The sequence below is a fragment of the Quercus robur genome, chromosome 3 (assembly GCF_932294415.1).
Source record: "Quercus robur chromosome 3, dhQueRobu3.1, whole genome shotgun sequence".
Lineage (NCBI taxonomy): Eukaryota > Viridiplantae > Streptophyta > Magnoliopsida > Fagales > Fagaceae > Quercus > Quercus robur.
Genome location: NC_065536.1, coordinates 4,206,242 through 4,231,136, shown reverse-complemented (window position 1 = coordinate 4,231,136; position 24,895 = coordinate 4,206,242). Strand labels below are relative to the sequence as shown.

Below are 24,895 nucleotides of genomic sequence, written 5' to 3'. Positions count from 1 at the left end.
AATTTTCTGGTGATTATTCAGAAAGGTTGAAGAGGTTTCAATCTTTGTTAACCATTTTATAAAAAAATAACTAACTCTCCATACGTGCCTTTTCATGAAACATAACCCTATGGGTATGAATAGAGACTTATGTTCACTTGAAAAAATAACTAACTCTTCATACGTATCTTTTCATGAAACATAACCTTATAGGTATAAATAGAGGCTTATGTTCACTTGAGAGAAACACAAGAAATCCTGTGGTCATTCTCCAAAATTGCTATTTGTAGAACCCAACATCTTGGTTATATCCTGGAGACAAATTTGTGATAACCCTTTAGCAACAAAAGTGTGGGGGGCCAAATATTGTCTAAGGAAAACGATATAGTGTCTCTAAGTTATATATTTTATGTTTGTCTTTTATGTTAATATTGTTCTTCTATTATTACTTTGTGTAATATCCCCAACAATCTTAGACAATATTTCCTACAATGGAAGGAACAAGTGGTGTTTCAACGTTAAAGATGTTGAATCATGAGTTGGTGAAATTAGATTGTTTTGATGGAACCTATTTCTCTCGATGGAAAGACAAGATGAAATTCCTACTTACTGCACTAAAACATTTCTATGTCTTGGACCCGAATTTGATGCCTTTTCGTACTGCGAGTAATGAAGATACTGATGAGATTAAGGCACAAAGAAAGAAACAGGAGGAAGATGAATTGATATGCAAATGGCACATTCTCAATACTCTTTCAGATCGTCTCTATGATCTCTACACATCAATGAAATCATCGAAGGAGATTTGGATTGCTTTGGAGGCAAAGTACAAAACTGAGAAAGTAGGTACGAATAAGTTTATTATTCAAAAGTATTTTGATTATAAAATGCTTGATAATGTCTCAGTTTTAGATCAAGTGCATGAGTTACAGATTTTGGTCAATAAACTCCGTGATTTGTCAATCAATATTCATGAATCATTCCAAGTGGGTGCAATCATTGCGAAACTCCCACCAAGTTGGAATAATTTTAGGAAGAAGCTTCTGCATATGTCGAAAGATCTCACTTTAGAACAATTCGGACAGCATCTTCGAATTGAAAAGGAAAGTCGGGTTAGAGATGTAACTAACACCGATTCTAAAGTGAATGTGAGTAATGTTCAAAGTGGGAGTTCGAGTAAGACCAATAAGCACTTGAAAGTAAACAAAAGTGGGAGTGGTTTCAAGAAGAACAACTCCAAGAATCCCAACAAGGACAAGAAGAATCGAGCATGTTTCCATTGTGGAAAGAAAGGCGATTACATTCGCAAATGTAAACTCTTAAAGAACAAGAAAAAGGATGAAGAAGGCAATGTCATTGAAACGAATGTCATTGAGGACATTGTTGCTATGGTAAGTGGCATACATATTGATATGATCATTGAAATTCATATGGCTGTAATTGGAAATCCTTTTGATTGGTGGTTCGATTCGGGTGCAACAGTGCATATGTGCAACAACAAGGAGCAGTACAAAACTTATGATGAGTCTTCCATAGAACAACAAGTACTGATGGGCAACCATAATAAAGTAAAGGTTCTTGGAAAGGGCACCGTTGAAGTGAAGATGAGTTCTAGCAAGATGATAATCTTGACCAATGTTTTTCATGTACCCGATATCAAGAAGAATCTTATGTCTGCCAATTTGCTATGTAAGAGTGGTGTAAAAACTGTACTTGAATCAAACAAGTTAATCTTGTCCAAGAATGATAATTTGTAGGAAAGGGATATGCTACTGATGGCATATAAAAACTAAGTATTATTAATAAAGAAGTTTCTGGTTGTGCTTATATTGTTGATTCTTCATATTTGTAGCATGCTAGATTAGGACATTTAAATTTCAAATACTTGAAGTTTATGTCAATGCATGGTATGATTTCATATAAGCATGATGGTGAAAAGAAATGTGAGATTTGTATTCAAGCAAAGATGACAAAGAAACATTTTTCTAAGTCAGATAGAAATTCTATTATGTTTGAACTTGTACATTTTGATGTATGTGAATTGAATGGTGTATTAACTAGAGGAGGTAAAAGGTACTTTATTACATTCATTGATGATTTCGTTAGATTTACATATGTGTATTTAATGAGAAATAAAGATGAATCCTTTGACATGTTCAAACGTTATAAAACTGAAGTAGAAAATTAAAAGGATAAGAAAATAAAGATCCTATAAAGCAATAGAGGTGGTGAATATTTTCCTAATTATTTTTCTACATTTTGTGAGGAACATGGTATAATACACTAAAGTTTAGCCCCTTATACACCCCAACAAAATGGTTTGGCTAAAAAAAAAAAAAAAAAAAAAGGGACTTTTGTAGACATGGTAAATGCCATGATCTTAAGTGCAGAGCTCCCATTTAATTTATGGGGAGAGGTATTACTTATAGCTGTCATGTGCACAATAGAGTACCTTCCAAGAAAATTAAAGTATCTTCATATGAGTTATAAAATGGAAGGAAACCAAACCTTGATTATATCAAAGTGTAGGGGTGTTTAGCCTTTTATAGAGTGATTGATCCTAAAAGAACAAAATTAGGATTAAGAGCTATGAAAAGTGTGTTTGTAGGTTATGTTGAAAATTCAAAGGCATATAGATTATTAGACTTAAGCTCTAATATAGTGGCGAAATCAAGAGATGTTGAGTTTATTGAGGATAAATTCAGTAAAGATTCCATGGATGCTTTGATACCTACTCAAATATATTAAGGTGACTCTAATCCTAATATTACTTTGAGTGGTACTAAAAGGATTGAAAGTGGTTCACCAAGTGAACAAAGAAGGAGTTAAAGGTTAAAAAAAAGTAAAGGACTTTGGTTTAGATTTCATTTCTTATCAAGCTCAATTGTACCTAATTGAAGGTAATAGACAAGTGGTTCTAAATAAAATACCCAGAGTGTTTAACACAGAGGATGAGCTTAAAACATTTGAGGAAGCTATGGCTTCTAGAGATTCAGCTTTCTGGATTTCTGGAAAGAAGTTGTAAATGATGAGATGGACTCAATATTATCCAATAATACTTGGGTCCTAGTGGATCTATCTATTGGTTCTAAACCAATTGGTTGTAAATGGGTATTTAGAAGAAATATAATACTAATGGATCAATTCAAACCTTTAAAGCAAGGTTAATGACAAAAGGCTTTAAATAAAGGGAAGAAGTAGACCATTTTGATATCTATGCATCGATGGCTAGAATCACGTCTATTTGTGTGTTGTTAGCACTTGCATCCATATATAAGTTGATTGTACATCAAATGGATGTTAAGACAGCTTTCCTAAATGGTGATCTTGATAAGGAAGTTTACATGGAACAACTTGAGGGTTTTGTACTTCCTAGAAATGAAAAGAAAGTTTGCAAGTTAGTCAAGTCTTTGTATGGCTTGAAACAAGCTCCAAAACAATGGCATGAGAAGTTTGACTCAGCAATTTTTCGAATGGCTTTGTGCATAATAGTTCTGACAAATATATATATATATATATATATTCCAAATTCACAAAGGAATATGGAGTCATTGTATGCCTTTATGTGGATGATATGCTCATATTTGGTACGAATATGATAGGTGTATATGAAACCAAAAAGTATCTTTCTTCTATGTTTCAAATGAAAGATTTAAATGAAGTAGATACTATTTTGGGAATCAAAATTAAAAGACATAGTGAGGGTTTTGCACTATGTCAATCTCATTATGTTGAGAAAGTGTTTCAAAGATTTGAACATCTTAATATAAAAGAAGCAAATACACCTTTTGATCGAAGCATAAAGTTGGGTGAAAACACTAGAAGAGCAATAGCACAGCTTGAGTATGCTAGTGCTATTGGTAGCATGATGAATGCTATGTATTGTACAAGACTAGACATATCATTTTTAGTGGGCAAACTTTCTAGATTTACAAGTAATCCAAGTGTGGATCACTAGAAAGCAATTGGTAGAGTTCTTGGTTATTTAAAGAAAACCATAAGTTTGGGACTCTTTTATTCTGAATTTTCAACTGTGTTGGAAGGTTATTCAGATTCTAGTTGGATTACTAGTGTGAGTGATAGCAAATCCACATCTAGTTGGATATTCACTCTTGGTGGGGTGCCATCTCTTAGGCATCAAAGAAACAAACGTGTATTTCTCACTCTATCATGGAATTAGAATTTATAGCCTTGACAGCAGCAGGCAAGGAAGCGAAATGACTAAGAAATATGTTGTTAGACATAGAGTTGTGGCCACAACCAATACCAGCCATTTCGGTGTACTGCGATAGTGAAGCCACCTTAGGCAGAGCATACAGTAAAATGTATAATGGTAAGTCTAGACATATAGGTCTAAAACATGATTACATAACACAATTAATAGAATTTGGTACCATTTCAATTGTCTATGTAAGGTCAAATAATAATTTGGTAGACCCTTTAACTAAAGTAGTGTCTCAATATATGGTTGGGGTAACATCTATTGAAATGGAACTAAAACCCTTCTTTTAAGAGAATTACCAATAGTGGGAACCCAACCTTGAATTGATTTAATCTAAAGAGGTTTAAAGGGTAACAACAAGCTATTAATATGTGGTTAGTAAGAGCACTAATTTTGTGTCTCATTTAAAATGGATTAGTACAGACTGTTATGATGTAATTGAGGATGAGTTTTACACTCTTAATGAAGTTCATAAAGAACAAATGTCTGTGTAACAGGGACATAAGAAGGAACTTCACCTTTGTGAACATAGAAGTGATGCCGCTTTTAGCAAGAGTAAAGGGTTTTCTCATGTAAATGTTTACTAAACCAGGAAGAGCACAAGGCCATAATAGTGCTAACAACAGTGGATTTCTAAATGTGTTGTGAGTGTTCTCATGTGTGTGTTGTTTCCGATTTCAACACATTATAGTTTTGGTTTAAGCACCAAGCCACCATTAACTCTATTGATTTCTTGAGCAATTACACTAAATGGAGGTTTAAGTTGAAAGACACCTTCCATTATGCATGATAAGAAATCAATCAAGTGAGACATATATTATTACAATCTAGTGGAGAATTGTTGTATATATAGGTATATACAAGGATAGGTTGTAATAATGATATTTGAGTTTGGAGAATATGGTTTCATAAAGTGAAAATTCGAAAATCTGAATTTTCTGAAATTTTCTGTAGAATTTTCTAGTGACTATTCAGAAAAGTTGAAGAGGTTTCAATCTTTGTTAATCGTTTTATGAAAAAATAACTAACTTTCCATACGAGCCTTTTCATGAAATTAACATAACCTTATGGGTATGAATAGAGGCTTATGTTCACTTGAAAAAATAACTAATTCTCTATACGTACCTTTTCATGAAATATAACCCTATGAGTATAAATAGAGACTTATGTTCACTTGAGAGAAACATAAGAAATCCTATGGTCATTCTCCAGAATTGCTATCCATAGAACCCAACATTTTGGTTGTATCCTAGAGACAAATTTGCGATAACCCTTTAGCAACAAAAGTGTTGGAGGGAGGGTGGGGGCAAATATTGTCTAAGGAAAACGATATAGTGCCTCCAAGTTATCTATTTTCTATTTGTCTTTTATGTTAATCTTGTTATTCTATTATTACTTTGTGTAATATCCCCAACAACAACTACAGGTTAGATTGGCAAAATAAAATTTGACGAAAAAAAAAGTCCTCAATCTAGTATACAACAAAATCATGAAACCCTTGGTGGAAATTTTGAAGAATCCCCAATCTAACACTCTAGATGAAATGCAATTTATAAGGGTAGAGTAGAGCATTAGAGATGATATGACCAGTAAGACTTTGCAAGAGGGGATCGAGTAGTGCTGAGATGTTTACAATTTGAGAAGTTTCGAGCAGAAAGTGACTTTTTTTTTTTAGTTTTATTTTTTAATATTTATTTTAAAAGTTGATATGGAATTATTTAATGTAAATTAAAATTTATTATTATTATTTTGATAGTTATAGTAGTAATCTTTAAGTGTGCCAAATATATAAGTTGTGTGCCACGTAAGCATTTTTCGTTAGTGAGTTGACGGTAAAGACCAAATTAATTGCCTACGAGTTGAAAAATAAAAAAAAATACCAAATTAACTACTACTAAAATGTAATGACCTAATTGACTATAATCCCAAATATAAGGATCAAATTGATATTTTTGCCAAACATTTTTTAGATCCATTGATATAAACAAGTTACCAAACACACAAAGAAATTTCTTAAAAACACAATCCCATATGGCATACAATGTTGTCAAATCCATTGTTGACATGTTCTTAGAAGTTTAGACTAGAGCATATTCAACAGCTTTTTCCAAATGACATAAGTTGTATAAGCATCGTGCACTGCATACTCGATCTGTTCTAGTGTAAAAAATTCAGCACTCCAGTCAAGGCATTCAATAATTGATTACTTTATATCCATTCCAACTTCACATGCCAGCTCTGCTAATCCATAATCTTTTATGTGGGCTTTCTTCAGACACTTAGAAGCAAAGTACCCAAGTTGAACAACTGTACTACATCTTAATCTTAAACTAAATAAATTCATGTCAGCCATTTTGGTACTCAGAAAGCAAATAGTATTATTAGCCATAAGCACCCTGAGAGCCTCAGGAGGAACTTCTGCTATGCGTGAGCGAATGATTAGGCAACGAGTCCCAACACCAGAACCAACACGAACTTGGCGTTGTCAAGCTTAACATCAAGTCCTACAATACGACTTTATAAAGCTTGTAACCAAGCCTCCAACTCATCTATCTTAATACCAACCATAGCAGGATCATCGACCACACTTGCCTTAACCGTTTCGCCATGTATTTCAATTTTATATGTATCCATCTTTGCCAGTATAGATACTGGTATACAATTCAACCTGAACATGTTGAAGTAATTCAAGGTAGTGCTTCTTGTATCCATCTTCTTGTACTTACAAGAAAAGCAAGGATGCTTATGAATGAGGACACACACAGAAAAAGAAACAATTTATGAAAGAGCTGTATTTGACCTGTGTATTTTCGGTATTTCTGTAAAAACTGAATATACATGAGAAGGCCTCAATACTTAGGCTTGAATAGTTGGCCTAAGAAGAAAAGGGATCCTTGATTGAGACTAAAATCAAGGGCTTATTGGTAGTCCTTGATTTGAGCTCAATCAAGGAAATGGTCGTAATAGTACTAGAATTAAGGATATACTAACTAATAAAAGACCTTGACTTTGCTTGGAATTAATTGCACAAGTCCAGGTGATTTTTTTTTTTTTTTTTTCAATAGTTACAAGGGGTGAGGGGTGATTTAAACTGTGGAGGCATGGATGAGGTGCCAACTAGTAAGTTACAAGGCTCATGACAAGTCTAGACAAGTTTGATGGGATGTCATTACATGGTTGATCAATTGAATCCAAGCCCTTATCATAAAATTTCCCATTGGAAATTACCAAATTGGAGAGCCTTCATTAACTAAGGGCAATGGAAATTGGAAAATCATGAGTTGCATCGCTAGCTAGAGTGGTGATTGATTATTCATGAATCATGATCATGACCTCTAGAACAGCTTGTTATATTTATTTTATTTACTTTTTAACTATTAGAACTTTTGCTGATTCTCCAGAAAAAGAAAAAAAAAAAAACATTGTCTTCCCCCACTTCCCCTCTTTTTGGAAGCAACATTTGTAAATCTTAGGAAAATGTTTGGTTTAGTTTGGTACTTTAGCAACCTTTGCCCTATGATTTATCCCATTTGGTTTTTTTTTTTTTTTTTTTTTTTTTTAAAGGCGATTTATCCCATTTGGTTTGAAAATATTATATTTAATATATATATACACACACACTGTTAATAAGAGAATTCTCCTATTTCGTCTTTCATTTTTGGCGTACCAAAATATCCTCATACAAATTCTAAAATAACATACCCTGTAGTTTTTTTTTTTTCCCCTAAAAAAAAGTAAAAAATGTTAAAACAATAATACTATCTCACGTACAAAAGGGGGGAAAAACTGTTATTCTCACCACCCATTTGTATTCAAATGCCTAATTTCTATCAGTATTTGTTATCAATTTGAATTCAAATACTTTAATTATCTTTATATAAAAAAAATATAAAATTAATTCTTCTAAAAAAAATACCTCATGTAAAAAGTAAAAACTACTCATTCTGATCCCGAAATTTTTTTTTTTTTTTTTAATTCTTTAAAACATTCCAAAATTTTTGTTATCCATAATCTAATACAGTTATAGCAAATCCCCATCCATCCACAGTAATGTATATCATCTTTCTTTTGATCAAATCTCAAATTTTGGTACTTATCACAACTCTTATCTCAATCAATAAATTCAAATGTCCCATTGGATTTCAACTACTTATGATTCTCTCATTTTTAAACATTATTTCACATTATCTTATCTTCTTCTTTAAAAAAAACACACACACACACACGGTTATTTATATATATAACTTTTAAGCATTATACCACTAAACCAAAAAAACAAATAAATAAATAAAAGCATTATTGTACGCGCAAAATGCGTGTGATGAGTCTAGTACTATTAATAAGAGGATTTTTTGTTTCGCCTTCAATTTTTGACGTACCAAAATATACTCGTACAAATTCTGAAATAACATACCCTTTAGTTTAATTTTTTTTCCCTACAAAAAAGAAAGCAAAAAAAAGGTTAAAATAGTAATACTATCTCCGTACAAAAAAGGAAAAAAAAAATAAATATATATATATATATTATTCTTAACACCCATTTACATTCAAATGTCTAATTCCTATCTGTATTTATTATCTATTTGAATTCAAATACTTCAATTATCTTTATAAAAAAAAATACAAAATTACTTCTTCCAAAAAAAAAAAACCCCTACCTTACGTAAAACCTACTAATTCTTACCCCGAAATTTCTATAGTTTTTTTTTTTAAATTCTTTAAAACATTCCAAAAATTTTGTTATCCAAATTCTATACAGTTATCACAAATCCTCATCTATCCACACTAATGTATATCATCTTTCTTTTGTTCAAATCTCAAATTATTTTACTTATCACAATTCTTATCACAATTAATAAATTCAAATGTCCTATTGGTTTCAACTTCTTATGGTTCTCTATCTCATTTTTAAACATTATTCCACGTTACCTTGCCTCCTTTTTTAAAAATAAATAAATAAATACACACAATTATTTATATATCACTTTTAAGTATTATAACACTAAACCAAAAAAATAAAAAAAGTATTATTGCACGCACAAAGCGCTTGTGATGAGTCGTGTGTGTGTGTGTGTCTATACAGTACTACTACTACTACTACTACTATTGTTAATAAGAGGATTTTCCTATTTCATCTTCAATTTTTGGCATACCAAGATATCCTTATAAAAATTCTGAAATAACATACTTTTTGGTTTTTTTTTTCTTACAAAAAACAAAAAAATGAAAAAAGGGTAATACTATCTCATGTAAAAAAGGGGAAAAAAAACCATTATTCTCATTTATATTCAAATTTCTGATACCTATTTGAATTCAAATACTTCAATTATGTTTGTTAAAAAAATATAAAAAAATTACTTTTTTCTCCAAAAAAAACCCACTACTTCACATAAAAACTACTCATTTTTATCCCGTATTCAAATACTATAAGCATTTGGTAAACAAATGTATTGTTTCTTAAGAGTTTTTTTTTTTTTTTTTTTTTTTTAATATAACTTCGATATTTGCAATAAAAATGAAGAATAAGAAATTAAATTCTTGCCATAATAAGATGTATAGTCTTTTTTTCAAAACCAAGGAAACTAAATTCTTACTAGGATAAGATTTCTCTTCATGATAATTACTCTTTATCATCGAATTAAGACACCAATCGATTTATAAGTTATTTGGAGTTTGAACCTCATATCTCTTATTCAATGATAATAAATTTTACTAGTTCAACTAATAGAAACTCACATATATGATAACATTTGAACCTATAATGTATGCTCTAAAATGATTATTTTTTACCACAAAGCAAAAATAACAATTTTTTTTTGGGTAAATATCCTAGACTAGATTTGATTCCAGATTCATTATGTAACAGCAAAAGACTTGATTTATTATGAAACTCATAGCTCTATAGATTTTTTTTCATAACATATTTCGTGAATGTTATCTATTATGTCAATTCCTCAATGATCAATTGTAATTTTCGTAGTGCCCACAAAGGTAAAAGATAGGAAAAGAAGAAAATATGTTCCCAGAGTTTATGGAATTATTTATATTAGTTTAAATTAAGAAATTGACTCTTAATGTGTTTAGTTGAACATGAATTTAAAGTGGTGAAAATCATTAAGCCCCACAAAGGAAAGGAAAGAGATAATATATGACTTTATATGCTCATGAGTTGGACATTGGATTGGGCTTACACATGTATAGACATTGGATTGGGCTTAGTCCAAATACTAATATTTTATTTTATTCATTTATTCAATAAGTCTGTGCATAACAGTTGTTCTTGAACAATATATCTATTCACTAATGTATATATTGATAGTCCCTCATTCATAAAAACCTTTTTTGACTAGGAAACTTTCTCCGAGAGAATATATTTTTGTGCATAAACATAGAATCAAAAAGAGAGAAAGAGACATAATTTAGTTCGTTGAGCATAGATTTTGTAGTGCTTCTTGTACGTATTGTTGATTATTTTATATTGGGAGGCAGACGTCCATGAGTCTAAACACTATTGAATGTGTGAGGGGCGAAATATGCTTTAAGGAAATTCTATCAAACACAAGACTCGATCAGTTCTACAAGACTATTAATATATATATTAATAGTCCATCATTCATAAAAATAAAAAATAAAATAAAATAAAAAAATAAAAAAATTTGACTAAGAAACTTTCTCTGAGAGAATATATTTTTGTGCATAAACATAGAATCAAAAAGAGAGAGAGACATAATTTAGTTTGTTGAGCATGAATTTTATAGTGCTTCTTGTATGTGTTATTGATTATTTTATCCGGAGAGGTAGATATCCGTGAGTCTTTAAGTACTATTGAATGTGTGAGGGGTGAAATCTGCTTTAAAGAAATTTTGTCAAACACAAGACTTGATCAGTTCTACATCATTCATTATTCACGCATTTGATCTGAGAATTATTTAATTATTGTATAATTTTCTTTTTATATAATGAATTTAATCATGTTCTTATTTATAATTAGATTTGTGCATTGTTCTTGTTTACATAATCACAAAATTAAATTATTTTAAAATATATCCAACAAAAAATATATAGTTGCTCCCTAGACATAAGAATATATATATTCTGCCGTTGCGTTGGTATGTAAAGTAAAAAAAAGAAAAGAAAATAAGAGAGGAATACAGCAAACCCAATAGAGTTCAATAAGGCTCGGCCCAAGTTAGCCTAATGAACGAGTTGCTATTAGAAATTTGCTCAATCTCAAATCCAGCCCAAGACTATTGAGATATCTGTTAGAACCATTTAAAAAAAGTTAGAAATACATTACACAACATTTTCACATCAAATCTTAAATGCTAAATTAATACTGGCTGTTAGTAGTGGATATAAAATTAATTTTAATAGTGAGTTCAAATTAAAACTAATAATAAACCCCGAGAGGTGTGGTGCATTGGTCAGGCGTACTCTGAGACGAGCCGTGAAACCTAGATGTCTTGGGTTCCAGACTTCCAGCAAACATGCGTGCATTCACTCCCTTGGGGCCATGGGACTAGGGGAATTTAATTGCCCCTTGAATTACTCGAGGTGCACTTGCAAGAAACTCCTTGCCAAGGGCTTGTGCAACCCCAGGATTAGTCAGGGCTCTGCTCTAGACACTTGGTGTCAATAAATAAATAAAAAAAAAAAAATTAATAATAACTTACCATCTAATATTTGTTGTGAAAATGTTGTGAACATAATACTTCGTTTCTAAAAAAAGGGGATAGGCAAGATATCTCAACAATCTTGTTAAGCATAGATAAAAAGGAAACAAAACACAATGATGGTTTTTTTTTCACCCCCTCTTTCTTGTATCATGTAGGAGATTCAAGTTCTTAGCAACACATGGAATTGATTCCAAAATATTCAGCATTTTCCAATTTGTGCTTAATAGTTGCTGAGAAAAGTATTTACCGAGTAACACATTTTGAAATTTGATATAGAATGTTTAACTTGAATATGCATAATGCTAAAGTAATTAGATTGTTTCGTGGTCCAGTTGTGATGGTTTTACTATGTGTCCATATCCTAGATATATTTAGTACAAGTTAGAAACTGAAAATTATTTTAAAAAAAAAAAAAAAAAACTGAAAATCAAGATGATCGACAATTTCATATTTCTAAATAATGGGATCTTAATCCAAGCCAGTAAACATACATATTATCTAAGGGCAATGAAAAACTTCATTAATTAAAGGCAATGGAAAGTGAAAGTTTCATAGCTAGAATGATGATTGGCATATGATTATATTTATCATTTCAATTTTTTTAATATTAGAACTAATGTTATCTTGGTAGAAAAAATATGGTTTTTAAAGTTTAGTTTTGGCATATATGTGTGAGTGTAACACTTGTGATGTGCCTTTCATCAACTGTTGAAGGCATAAAATGGTTGATCCCAATAATGTAAAGACTAACGAGCATAGGCAAAGGTAGTGGCAGGATTGATCTGTTCAGTGTTCAGTGACTTGGTACCACAATCCTAGTAAGCCAACAGTGTGGGCTTATCAAATGTGAACCTGCAAACCTCATGGGCCAATTGTTGTAATCTGAAGGTGGTATGGTACATATCTAGAGTTTTTTAATCTCTAACTTATCCAGCCTTACTGCATTTTCGTTCCGTGTTAAAAATGAGATGGAAAATATGAAGGATGGGCTACAACTAGAATTGAATTGAGTTGTTTAAACAATTCTGACTCAATTCGGGAAAATTTTGGTTATGTTCATTTCTTTTAGTAAACAAGTTAAGTTTAAACCTAAGTTCGACTTAACTATTAAACGAATCAAGCTCAAACATTAATAATATATTCATGAACAAGATCGTGGGTATGAGATTTGATTTGAGTGTATATAACATTATATATTTAATTATATGTATACATGTACTAATGTATACTCATATAGACTTAAGATCGGTTTGTACAAATTTGTAATCATAATATTTCAAATTATAATTTATAATTTATTGATAATATAAACAGTCCAATATTTCAATTTTCAAGTAAAAATTATGTATAATTCTTAACAATTCAAGATTGATGATGTAATTTTTTTATAAATTTAATTCTAACAATACAAGATTGATAAATCTAATTTCAAGCATAAATTTTTTTAAGACTAAAAAAAATTTAATCTTGTTGTTTACTATATATATTGAGAAAGAATATGTTGATGAAGTTTTCTCAACAAGGAAACGAAATAAACAATAAGAATTTGATTTGGCAATAAGTTCGAGCTCAATATATGTTCAAAATAAAATTATATGAACCAAAGATTAACTACTAATACTCAACTCGACTCATTAATTTATAGCCTTAAGATTAGTTGCTATACTTTGTCTCTGTTCGTCGTCAGATCGTTCCTCTGTTCTTCATCGTCAAATCGTTCTTCCTATTCTTCTTCAGGTCTGTTGTCCTCTAGGTTTGTTGACGAATTCGATTTTTTTTTTTTTTTTTTGGGTTCTTCTTTCTTCGGTCAGATTCATTTTTTTAATCTCGACTATTAGAAACTCGAGATCTATATGGCATAACTGTGTCCAACTCAGCAAACTCAGCAAATAGAAAGCGAGTCTTTGAGGCTTGAGATTGATATGGAACTCGAGTTTTAGAAACTCGATATGCTAGTTTCCATTAATCTTTCAAATCTGTATTAACTTACTATATTCTAACCCTTCACAATGTTAGTCTGCAAATATCCCCCTGTTTTGGTAGTGAACAAAGTGGAACTAGGTATGATATATTTACGAACTGACAACGAGGCCCAGATGAGTAGTAGTGCCAGGTTACTACTCAGCTGAAAGAGGACAAGAAAATGAACTAGCAAAGGTAGCTTTCTGATAGGCAATTCCAAACAACCACATAGGTTGATGGTTGTGATTGCAGTAACCAGTGTTGCTACTTCACCAATATCCTTTTGAGGTGGATCCTTGTCTTCATCTCCTGAATGAACAGATGCCACACCACTAGTACTAAGAGCCAAAAGACTAGGCCATAGCCGAAAACCGACAAGCAATAGGAAAGAGGTAGCGATTGCCCCTTGATTGGATCCGATTCATTTAAACTATGACTGGAAAAGGCTCGCCCAAAGAAATAAGCAAAAATGGCTCCAGCAGTGCCAATCGCTACAGAAACCATAGCAGAGAATTCTTTATACTAAGAATAGCGAGATCAAGAACAAAGAAGTGAAACCACAGAGCAGTGTGAGATTTTGGAGCTTGAAGGTGGTTATCAATGGCGGAAGAACTATAACAGAAAGTAGAGAGAGATTTCTGGAAAATGAAGAAAATTGATTATACAGAGCTCTGTTTATAGAGCCTGAGAAGTGAGAATACATAAAATCAAGAACCTTCTAGAAACTCTATCATAACCATATCGTAACAACCAAATAACGAACTCCTGAATTCAAGGAAAGACGGTTATGATTGAAACTGAAGCTCTCTTTATTTCTGAACCAACCTCGAGCATCCTTGAAGAACAGAGTAGTTCTTAAATCTGGAAATCTGAGGAAGATAAATCAAAACGGCGTCGTTTGTATTAATACCAGAACGTCACCATTTCACTTTAAGTTACCGTTTTGGTCTTAGGATTAAGTTACCGTTAGTCTTAGGATTAAGTCACCATTTCAGAACTAGCCATTAGTCTTCATCTTCCTCAGATTTCAAACACAACTCCTTATTCTTCTTCTTCATCAATTCTGTACTCCCTCTGTCAAGAAGCTCAAAGAGAGAGAGAGGAAGAGAGAGAGAAAGAGAGAGAATTTCTGAGAGAAAAATCTGTGATAATTCTTCAATATGAATTGAGAATCGAAGAATTGTATGAGTACACAGCAAAGACGAACAAACGAGAAAGAGAAAAATCATAAATCATGCGACATGCTTTATGGTTTTATGTATTCTGGTGTAACTTCCTTTTATAATTGTTATTGTGAATACTTCTTGCGATAGTTGGAATCTAATTGTATTTTTTTTCATATTTGCACAAGTTTTAGTCACTAGTAAATTGATTCCAACATCTTTTTAAGTAAATATTTGTATATTGTTATTCTGTAGTATGTTTAGAAATTTGATTGGGCCATAATGGATTGTAGTTGTTTTCTCAACTACCTTCACAATATTTATTTAGTTTGACTAATCTTTCTATATATTTTATTTGTGTTCTTTGAAATTTGAATATAATGGAGTCATTCTGTATCTTGAAATATGAAAGGAATTGAGGGCAGAAAAAGAGCAAGACACAGAGAGAGACACTCTGTGAGTGTGTTTTGTGTATTACGTAGTGTCATTAATGTCCCTTGTCATATATGTTAAATTGGTTAGAGTCTGAACAGCTTTTTCTTTGGACACTGGGTTTTAACTTCTTTTATGAGATAATTTCATGTATCATAATGTCTTATATTTCATGTTATAACTTATAACTATGAGATTTACTCATAAGCAATTTAGTTATACTCCTGCCTAATCAGCCATCATTTCTTGATATCAAGTAACTAATAATGCTTGGTCAATGCTAGTTTGCATCATTTACACTTCTAGTATTCTTTAGTAACAAATCAAGGTAGTTATAGTTGGGTGAGACGTCTATCAAATTCCTGCCATGGTATTTATATCTGAAAAAAGAAATTAGAAATCACCTAAAAGCTTGACATTGCTAAGATGGAATTCAATTTTAAAAGAACATCAGTGATATGCCGAAGTGGGAGCCCTCTGATTCTAGCTGACCTGAAAAAGGTCTGCCTACTTTGGTTGTTCAACATATAAGCCTTGTCATATTACTAGTTTCTGGTTATGAATCCCTTTCTGTAAGCTTATTGACTGATCTCAATCCACTGGCAAAGTTGGATCATTAAAGAGATCATTAAGTGTTCGTAACTCTCCAATAAATCTACTAAAGACTTTTGGCAAAAGTGTTTACAGACTTCCTCAAAATACATAACTTTTAATGACTTTTATGTCTGCTAATATATAATTCTTATTTTGAGTTTTTAGATTTATGTTCATCCTTTTTTGTGCTCTCTCTCTCTCTCTCCTTTTTTTTGGGGGTGAGGGGAAATGAAGTCATTATTCTTATCAGTCCAAAAGGGAATTGAATAAATAAGTATAACCACTCCCCCCACCCCCCCCCCCCCCCCTCTCACCCTCCCAAATAAAAGCCCAAAAACTGAAAGTCAATTTGAAAATATAAATTAGTTATTCCACAAACTTTTTTACAACTCTGTGATTTTAGCTTCTCTGCCCCCAGTGTCAAGTCTGTTGAGCAGTTATTTTTACATACAATGTACTACAGCCTCTTTGAACTAATTATTCTTTGTTGGATAAGAGCTACCTGATGATAAGACCAATGTAAGCTTCATTAATTTTGCTGACAACTTTTGCTTCATAGGTATCTGTCTCCAAGGCCCGTGCAATCATTGTCCTTGCTGAAGATGGAAATGCTGACCAGGTCTTCTTGAGTGACAACATTGATATTTTTAATGGTTGATATGAGATAAGGTTAAATTGCTATTAACTCAAATTTGATCTGATACAGAGTGATGCTCGTGCACTTAGAACAGTTTTAAGTCTAACTGGAGTTAAGGAAGGGCTTAGAGGACACATAGTTGTGGAACTTAGTGATCTTGACAAAAAGGTCCTTGTTAAACTTGTTGGCGGAGATCTTGTACAAACTGTTGTGGCTCATGATGTAATTGGTCGTTTGATGATTCAATGTGCTCGGCAGCCAGGGCTTGCACAGGTTAATTTCCTTTACTCTATATCCTTTAACATTATTTTGATAGTTTCCTAATGTTAATTTAGTATTTCTTTTTTATATTACTAGTTATTTGAGTTTCATTTACTGCCCTGTATCATCATATTATGCAAATTAAGTGCTATAATAAGATTCATTTAATTACTTGTATGGGATGTCTGTACTTTTTTCCCTTGATGGGTTGTTGTCTGTGGCAGATCTGGGAAGATATTCTTGGGTTTGAAAATTGTGAGTTCTACATCAAGAGATGGCCACAGTTGGATGGCATGCAATTTGAGGATGTCTTAATTAGTTTTCCTGATGCCATTCCTTGTGGAGTCAAGGTTGCATCATATGGTGGTAAAATTGTTCTTAATCCGGAGGATTCCTATGTCCTACAAGAAGGCGATGAAGTTCTTGTTATTGCTGAGGATGATGACACCTATTCTCCAGCAGCACTGCCTGCGGTGCTTACATTTTCCTTGTAACATATGGATTTCAAATAAATTGCTTGATATTCTGCTAGTTTGTTTTATTATTATTATTTATTTATTTATTTATTTATTTATTTTTTGTTTAGTGGCATAGTTGAGGTATTTTCGTTGTGGGAGACTTAGTTCACCCCGCTTACCATGCACACGCACACAAGAAAAAGAAATGCTTTGATTACTTTTTGTCCACATCAGGTGATATTCAGACCCTTCGATTGAAAAGGGAAAGGAAGCAACAAATAGACTTAGAAAAAATTAACTGTCTGAAGTAGGAAAATATTTCTATGACTTGGCTAGGAGCAAATATAAGCTATATAGTTGATTCCATTGTACTAAATATGATTTGACAAACTAAATACAGGAGGAAATAGAATAAATGTAATGTTTTTGGGACCAAATGACATCTCTCTCGTAACTGACAACTGGTGGAGGATGAAATCATAACTTCAATCTAATACGAGAGCATGATTTGTGTTTTCCTGTTAAATTAAAGTTAATAAGTCACAGTTAGGCCAATCAAACTAATATAAATAAATATAAAATAAAAAATAAATATAAGATCTTCTAATTTGTGCACATTGGAATGATGCCTACCATGGAGTTTAAGTGAATGAGGCATACCATAATTAAAACTTACAAAAGTATGATCAATCTGATCGTTCAGGTCAAAGAAGCATCATTCAAAAACATTGCCTGACCAGCAAGAAAGTCACAGAAGATTCTACTTTGTGGATGGAGGAGGGACATTGATGATATGATAGTGGTAAGTTTTTTCTACTGAAGCCCCTAATTCCATCTTCTTTTGGCCTGAATGCTGCAGGTTTGGAGAGGAAGTCTACCCAAAGATTTTTTTTGTTCCAAAATCTACAGAAAAGATACTTTTATGTGGTTGGCGACGAGATATGGAGGATATGATTATGGTAATGTAACACAAAATCTGCAATCATGCTCCCAATACTTGGGCGTAGTTCTTGGTATAAACGAAATGGTGGTAATCATGTCAAAAACTTTTTTTTCTTTAAAATTTTTTTTTTATTATTTTAATCTTCGTAACCAGGACACTTGTAAATTAGTTTTTACTAGTTTTCCCTGTCTTCACTTGCTATATCTGCTTTGGAGATACAGTAGAAAAAAGAAATACTCAACTTTCATTTATTCATCAATGTTTTAAGGTATTGGATGTGTTTCTAGCACTTGGTTCAGAGCTTTGTATGTTCAATGATGTTCTTGAAAAGGAGAGGGAGAAGAAGCTTACTGATGGTGGACTTGACATAAATCGATTGGTGAATATATCCTTGGTTCATCGCAAGGGAAATGCTGTAATACGGCATCATTTAGAAAGCCTTCCCCTGCAATCTTTTGATTCAGCAAGTAGCATTAAATTTTAGCTTCTCCTTTATAAACTTTTGCACTAGGGTGGCATTCAGGAACAATTTTCATGGTTAATGAGATTGAGGACTTGTGATTCTTGTGGAAGTATTGGCACCAATAGGATCTCCCCTGGGAAAGAACTCATTGGATTAATGTAACCATGTCAGTGGTCTACGACATACCTCTCCTGAACAGTGCCATAATTTTACCTTCTTAATGCAGTAAATCAGGCTGTGAGAATCATAAATTAGGTTTACAATATTTTGATGTAGTTTCTGGTCTTTACAGATCTTGATTCTGGCTGATGAATCTGTGGAAGATTCTGCAATTCAAGCTGATTCCAGATCTCTTGCCACATTACTATTAATTCGTGACATTTAGGTATTTTCCTTAAAAATTGATCTTCTAATGGACCTTTGTGAACCTTATTAAAATCGTAACCTCTTTTGCATTATTTCTTCTACTTTATTATTTCCTATTAGAATGTTCCATTTTAGTAATGAGTTATTCTGATTATGATGATCAATTCTACTTAAACCTGTTTGCTTATCCATCAGCTTTAAACTTAGCTCTTCAAATTTTGTTCCTAATATCACCCATCTCAATGCTTTCTATACTTTGGATGTTTTGGCATTATTTCTAGACCAACAATGGACTCAAGAATCAGATTAGATTTCAAATATTCTATAACCTTTTTCCAATACTTGTATAGAATTTGTTGGATAATGTTGGCTCGTGTTCCTTTGTCCATAATTTGAGACTAAGAGTAGGCCAGGATTTGAAATAGATGCTTCTTTCTTTGTTGCACTATTGAGATTAGTGTTAGTATATCACAGTGCTTGCCAATGAGATTGAGTTATGATTCATCTCTCACCCTTTCATCAATTCTGAGCATTTTTTTTTCCAGGCAAAACGTCACCCATTCAGAGACACTCAAGTTCATAGAGGAAGTTTCTCACAAGGGTCTTGGATAGGAGATATGCAGCAAGCTTTAGATAAATCAGTTAGAATCAGTGAAATTCTGGATCCAAGGACAAAAAATTTATTATCCATGTCAAAGATCAGCAATTATGTTTTATCAAATGAGCTTGTCAGCATGGCACTGGCCATGGTTGCAGAGGATTGACAAATAAATGATGTATTAGAAGAGCTCTTTGCTGAGGAGGTAGTCTTCTTCTGATGATATAATGAGATATGCACACACAGCATATAGAAAGCTTGCAATGAATGCACATGAAACTTTTTAAATTGTTCACATGTGGATCCTTGTGCACATAAATCTGTATGTTTAATATCTACAAAAACACTTGTCAAAGGCCACAAATAATTGAGACGCCAAATTGTTTCCACAGCTGACCAAATTTGTGCCACTGCCCAGGTTGTATGACAAATTTCTGGTGTTAAAATTCCTTAAAAGTTTGTTCCTTTGGGGGGGCGATTCTTTTGTGAGCATAAGTTAATGGAGTTGTTATAGTGATAGAGAAGTTCCTCTTAGAAAGGGCATACATTAATTGGACCCTTATTTTAATATCCTCAAAAACCCTGCAGAAATTCCATTTTAACTAAATTATGGATTATCTAGAAGTTTCCCAACTACATAACTGTTAGGCCTGGTAAACTTTGCTTTGACTTTTGATGTTTGAACAATAATCTTTCTTTGATGTTCTTGTTGCCTCTGTTAGTTGCAACATTATATTTTTCCTCTTCGTTTCTCTATTCCATATGGTTTTATCAGTTGCTTTCTCTTTGAGCTGTAAGATATCTGTGCCTGTTTTTCTTTCACGATGCTATCAAGTATACCAAAACAGAGAAACAAAAATGTTATGGATTCATTTGGACAACAAACATCGTGGGAGGCCAGAAGCTTGTTGGCCTAATTGTCAATTTTGAACAATCCCCAATCCCTCCTCTTTTAATTGAGAGAGCTTTATAATATCTGAATATGCATCTATATCTTTGAAACGGAAGAAAATGCAAAAAAAAAAAAAAAAAAAAAAGAGGGGGGAGGGGGGGGGGAGAGAGGGGGGGGAATAGGAACATTAGGTTCGAATATATTGATTAACACATGCTTTTGGCTAGTGCTTCAGGGGTCCATGCCTTAGTAATACTATCCATGTAAATGGGTTGCATACTTTACTTTGTTTACCTATCGACACACACACACACACATGCAGAGAGTTACCTATTTAATCAATCATAAATGTTTTGGCTTTTATCAAGGAAATGAGATGCATATAAGACAAGCAGATCTCTATCTTCGTGAAGGGGAGGAATTGAGTTTCTATGAGATACCCTTACAAGCCCGACAAAGGAGGGAGATTGTGATTGGTTATCGTTTTGCCAATGCTGAGAGAGCTGTCATCAATCCCCCTGCTAAAAGTGAGAGACAAAGGTGGTCACTGAAGGATGTATATGTGGTTTGCTGAGAAAGACAAGTGATGAAATAGGGTATCCTTGAAAGGAAAGAAAATTTGTTGATAATCAGGATACGATTGAAGACCTTAGTCTCCAAAGTCATTGAGATTGTAAATTTACTGATGGCCTGCAAGAGAACAGACTAGCAATCCCATCTAGATCTAATATTAACTACTAAGGAAAATCTACTAGTATCAATGGTCTTTGGCTAATATTCAATTGACCTATCACGAGCACCATGAGCATAACCAATAATTATTCTATCATTTCACAAATACATAAAACTAATTGCATGTTCACAATGTTGCATCAACTGAAGTTCAAGATAATTTTCACAAAAATAAGTTCAAATTTACAACACTAGTGTTCAACTTAGTTCCAAGGAAAGAGAACAAAACTAGAATAGCAACAAACAACCTAGTGCCAATACAAGAAAATAAATATCACCATGTACAAGAATAACTTGCAACGAAAATACCTCGTCCTTAATCATTAGTCAATATGTTGATATGATTACATACAGTACAAGTAAAACAATAAGTTTACTCCAATATAGAGATAGCTTTATCTAATGGGAGGGAGTCATGAAGCAACCAAAGTGCCAAACTAATTATACTATTTGTTTCACTGTTGTCCCTGTGTTATATAAAAATAACTAAATATACTTCCTAGGGGTGGGTCAAAGGAGCCTGCCTTGGTGAGGTTCCACGTCATGGAAATAAATAAATAAAATGTATTGATAATGGAACTCTTACTTTAAAACAGCTATCCTACACACCCTCATATGAATAAAGATTCAAGAATCTCTAGTAACACTCAAATCGTAGTAAGCGCAAATAGGATATCAGAATTATGATGGTTGGACACAAAATAGATCCTGCCTTTTGGAAAAAGATAACTAAAAGGTATGAAAGTGAAAGAGATAGTAACTTAAACTAATTGATATTTCAGAAGTCTGACAGCTTTAAAGCAATAGTTTAACTTACAAGCACCCATAACCTGCTTTAAAACTAAATTTGATAAGCAAATTACAACCATACTACTTTTGTAAAACTAAAACTGATTCAAGAACTAACTTGGTGCAGACCTAATCACTAAGGGTTTAATAATTTTGAGGCTGGTGTAGGGAGTGCATACCTATATAAGGGGTATGATATTTCGCATTAACTTTACATTAGAAAAATTTTGAAACACCTATCCATGAGAAAGGGTTTAATGCAACAAAATAAGTGCACAAAAAAATCGCAACAAAAGATCAGATAGTAAAAGGAACAAACAATCTTGTGCACAAAATGGGAAAGAAACACCATCTCATAAAAAGTATTAAATTTTACTGGAAGCAAATATACATCACTTATATAATGACAAGTGATAGGTTAAAATATAAAAGTTGTCCTTGATCTTGAAAAACTAAATAACCTTCACTCAAAATTTGGAAGTAGCTCTGGAATATTTTCATCTACTTGATTAGACAACAGCAAGTCAATAAACAAGGCAGCAGTTGTTGCGTCTGCCGAAAATCCCTTGTCAACCATTATTTTGAGATATTTCACTGCCTTTGATGTCTCACCATGTTGCAATAACCCTTGGATTAATGTGTTATATGTGCACTCATTAGGTGAACAACCGTTGCTATCCATTTCCTCAAGCAGCTCACCTGCTTTATCAACTAGTTCATTCTTGCAAAATCCTTTGATCATTATAGTGTAAGTCCGAACATTAGGTTGCAATCCTTTTGCAAGAAGACCACTAAAGATTTCTCTTACAGTTGTAAGTTCCCCAACATTGCAGAAACCATCAATCAAGATGTTGTAAAATACAATATAGTGGTCCAACTTTTTTTCTTCCATCTCCTGAAACAATGCCATTGCCTCAGCAATTCGTCTATTCTTACAAAATCCATCTAACAAGATGGCATAGGTTTGGGGATCTAGATGTTGGCCACAAGCTCGCATTGTATTGAATAGCTCTAGTGCAGCCTGGACTTTCTCCACTTTGAAAAACCCATCGACAAGAGTGTTGTAAGTCACAACATTAGGAATCATTCCTTTGTTGGACATTTCATGAAAGAGATGCGTTGCCTCATCAATTTTTTTACTTTTGCAATATCCATTTATCAATATGTTATAGCTAAATGCATCGGGTGAACAACCCTTCTCAACCATCATATTAAACGTCTTAACTGCCTCATCCAGTTTGTTTTGCAAACAATAACCATCAATCAAAGAATTGTAAGTGACTATGTTAGGATCAATGCCTCTTTGAATCATCAAATCAAAAACTTCATTTGCCTCGGTCAACATCCCTTCCTTGCAACGTGCGTCCACCAATATGCTAAATGTTTGTACATTTGGCATGACCTTCCTTTGCTCCATCTCATTCAACAAAGTAGCCACCTCCCTCCACCGGCCAAAATTGCATAGGCCTTGAACTAAGGAATTGTAAGTGACAATGTCTGGTTGAATGCCTTTACTCATCATTTCAAATAAAAGGTTCAAAGCCTCAGTTACCAATCTATCCTTACATAAACTGTCAATGACCATGCTATAGAGCACCACATTTTGTTCAAAATTCCCTTTTTCAAGCTTCCTGAGCAACCTAATAGCCACACCAGTCTGGCCAATCTTACACAGACCATTTACTATCGTTCCACAAGTATATGCATTAGGTTGGTACCCTTTGTTCTCCATTTCCTCTACCAAACTCACAGCTCCAGAAATATTACCTTTAAGACAAAGCCCCTTGACAAGAGTGGTTAGAGTTATACAGTTTGGTTGATATCCAATTTTCAAAATTGTTGCTATGATAGAGAAACCAAAATCGACCCGGTTCAGATGGCAGAAGCAATTAATCAAAACAGGGAGAGTATAATCACTGGGAGCGATTCCGAATGATTCCATTCGTTTAATTAGAGTAACGACTACAGAGTAATGCTTCATTCTTGCAATGGCACCCAACAATAGAGTAAAATCTACAATGAAAGGCAAAGGGTGCATGTGAAGCATTGTATCAAACAGACCTAAGGCATGATCAAGATTCTTAAAGGTTCGAGATTTGCAGTGATCTCTCACAGAATTCAACAACTGATTCGGTTTCTGATATGGGGTTTTCGCATTTTCTCTAATAGTAGAACAATAATGAGAAGTAAAAGCACGAAATGGAAGGCTTACTCTAATAATCAAACGATTGCATATAAAAAGAAGAGAGGATGTTGATTTACCCATTTCACAATGACGACAGTCTCAGCTACCAGCTCGGGTCGGGTTTGGTTTCGGCTTAGCTTCGGAACTTCAAAAATCGAAAGGAGGAGAAGTCATGGTGGTGGAGTGGCAGATCGGAGAGTGAAGCAACGAGTTCGAACTTCGTTCAGAGCCTTTTTTCTCTTTTGACGAGAAAGTATATGATGAGGAGAAAATACCAAAAACAAACAGAGAGAAATAACAAAGAGAAGGAAACAAAAAACAAAAATGACTTGGTATTGTTTTGCTGATTCCTTTGACATTCGATTCTAACTCAATACGCTGTCGTCTCTTCTTTCTTTTTCTTTCTTTCTTTTTTATTTATTTATTTATTTGTTATTATTATTATTAGGCTAAATTTCAATTTAATTCCTTTTATTTTTTAAATTGTCCAATTAATTTCTTAACCATATATGTGTAATTGTAATCTATATATACAATTAAAGT

The 24,895-nt window shown here is 32.9% G+C and overlaps 2 protein-coding genes and 1 pseudogene across 2 annotated transcripts; 2 read left to right on the top strand and 1 right to left on the bottom strand.

Moving 5' to 3' along the window:
- Positions 1-470: 470 nt before the first annotated feature.
- LOC126719110 (uncharacterized) lies at positions 471-1,736 on the top strand. Its single transcript, XM_050421698.1, has one exon. The coding sequence runs from the start codon at positions 471-473 to the stop codon at positions 1,734-1,736; it is 1,266 nt and encodes a 421-aa protein (XP_050277655.1).
- A 1,536-nt stretch (positions 1,737-3,272) lies between these two features.
- On the top strand, positions 3,273-21,241 carry LOC126719109 (ion channel CASTOR-like; annotated as a pseudogene).
- A 1,279-nt stretch (positions 21,242-22,520) lies between these two features.
- On the bottom strand, positions 22,521-24,645 carry LOC126716765 (putative pentatricopeptide repeat-containing protein At1g12700, mitochondrial). The gene has a single exon (XM_050417744.1). It carries the CDS (start codon positions 24,431-24,433, stop codon positions 22,631-22,633), a length of 1,803 nt encoding a protein of 600 aa, XP_050273701.1. The 5' UTR covers positions 24,434-24,645; the 3' UTR covers positions 22,521-22,630.
- Between the last annotated feature and the right edge of the window lie 250 nt (positions 24,646-24,895).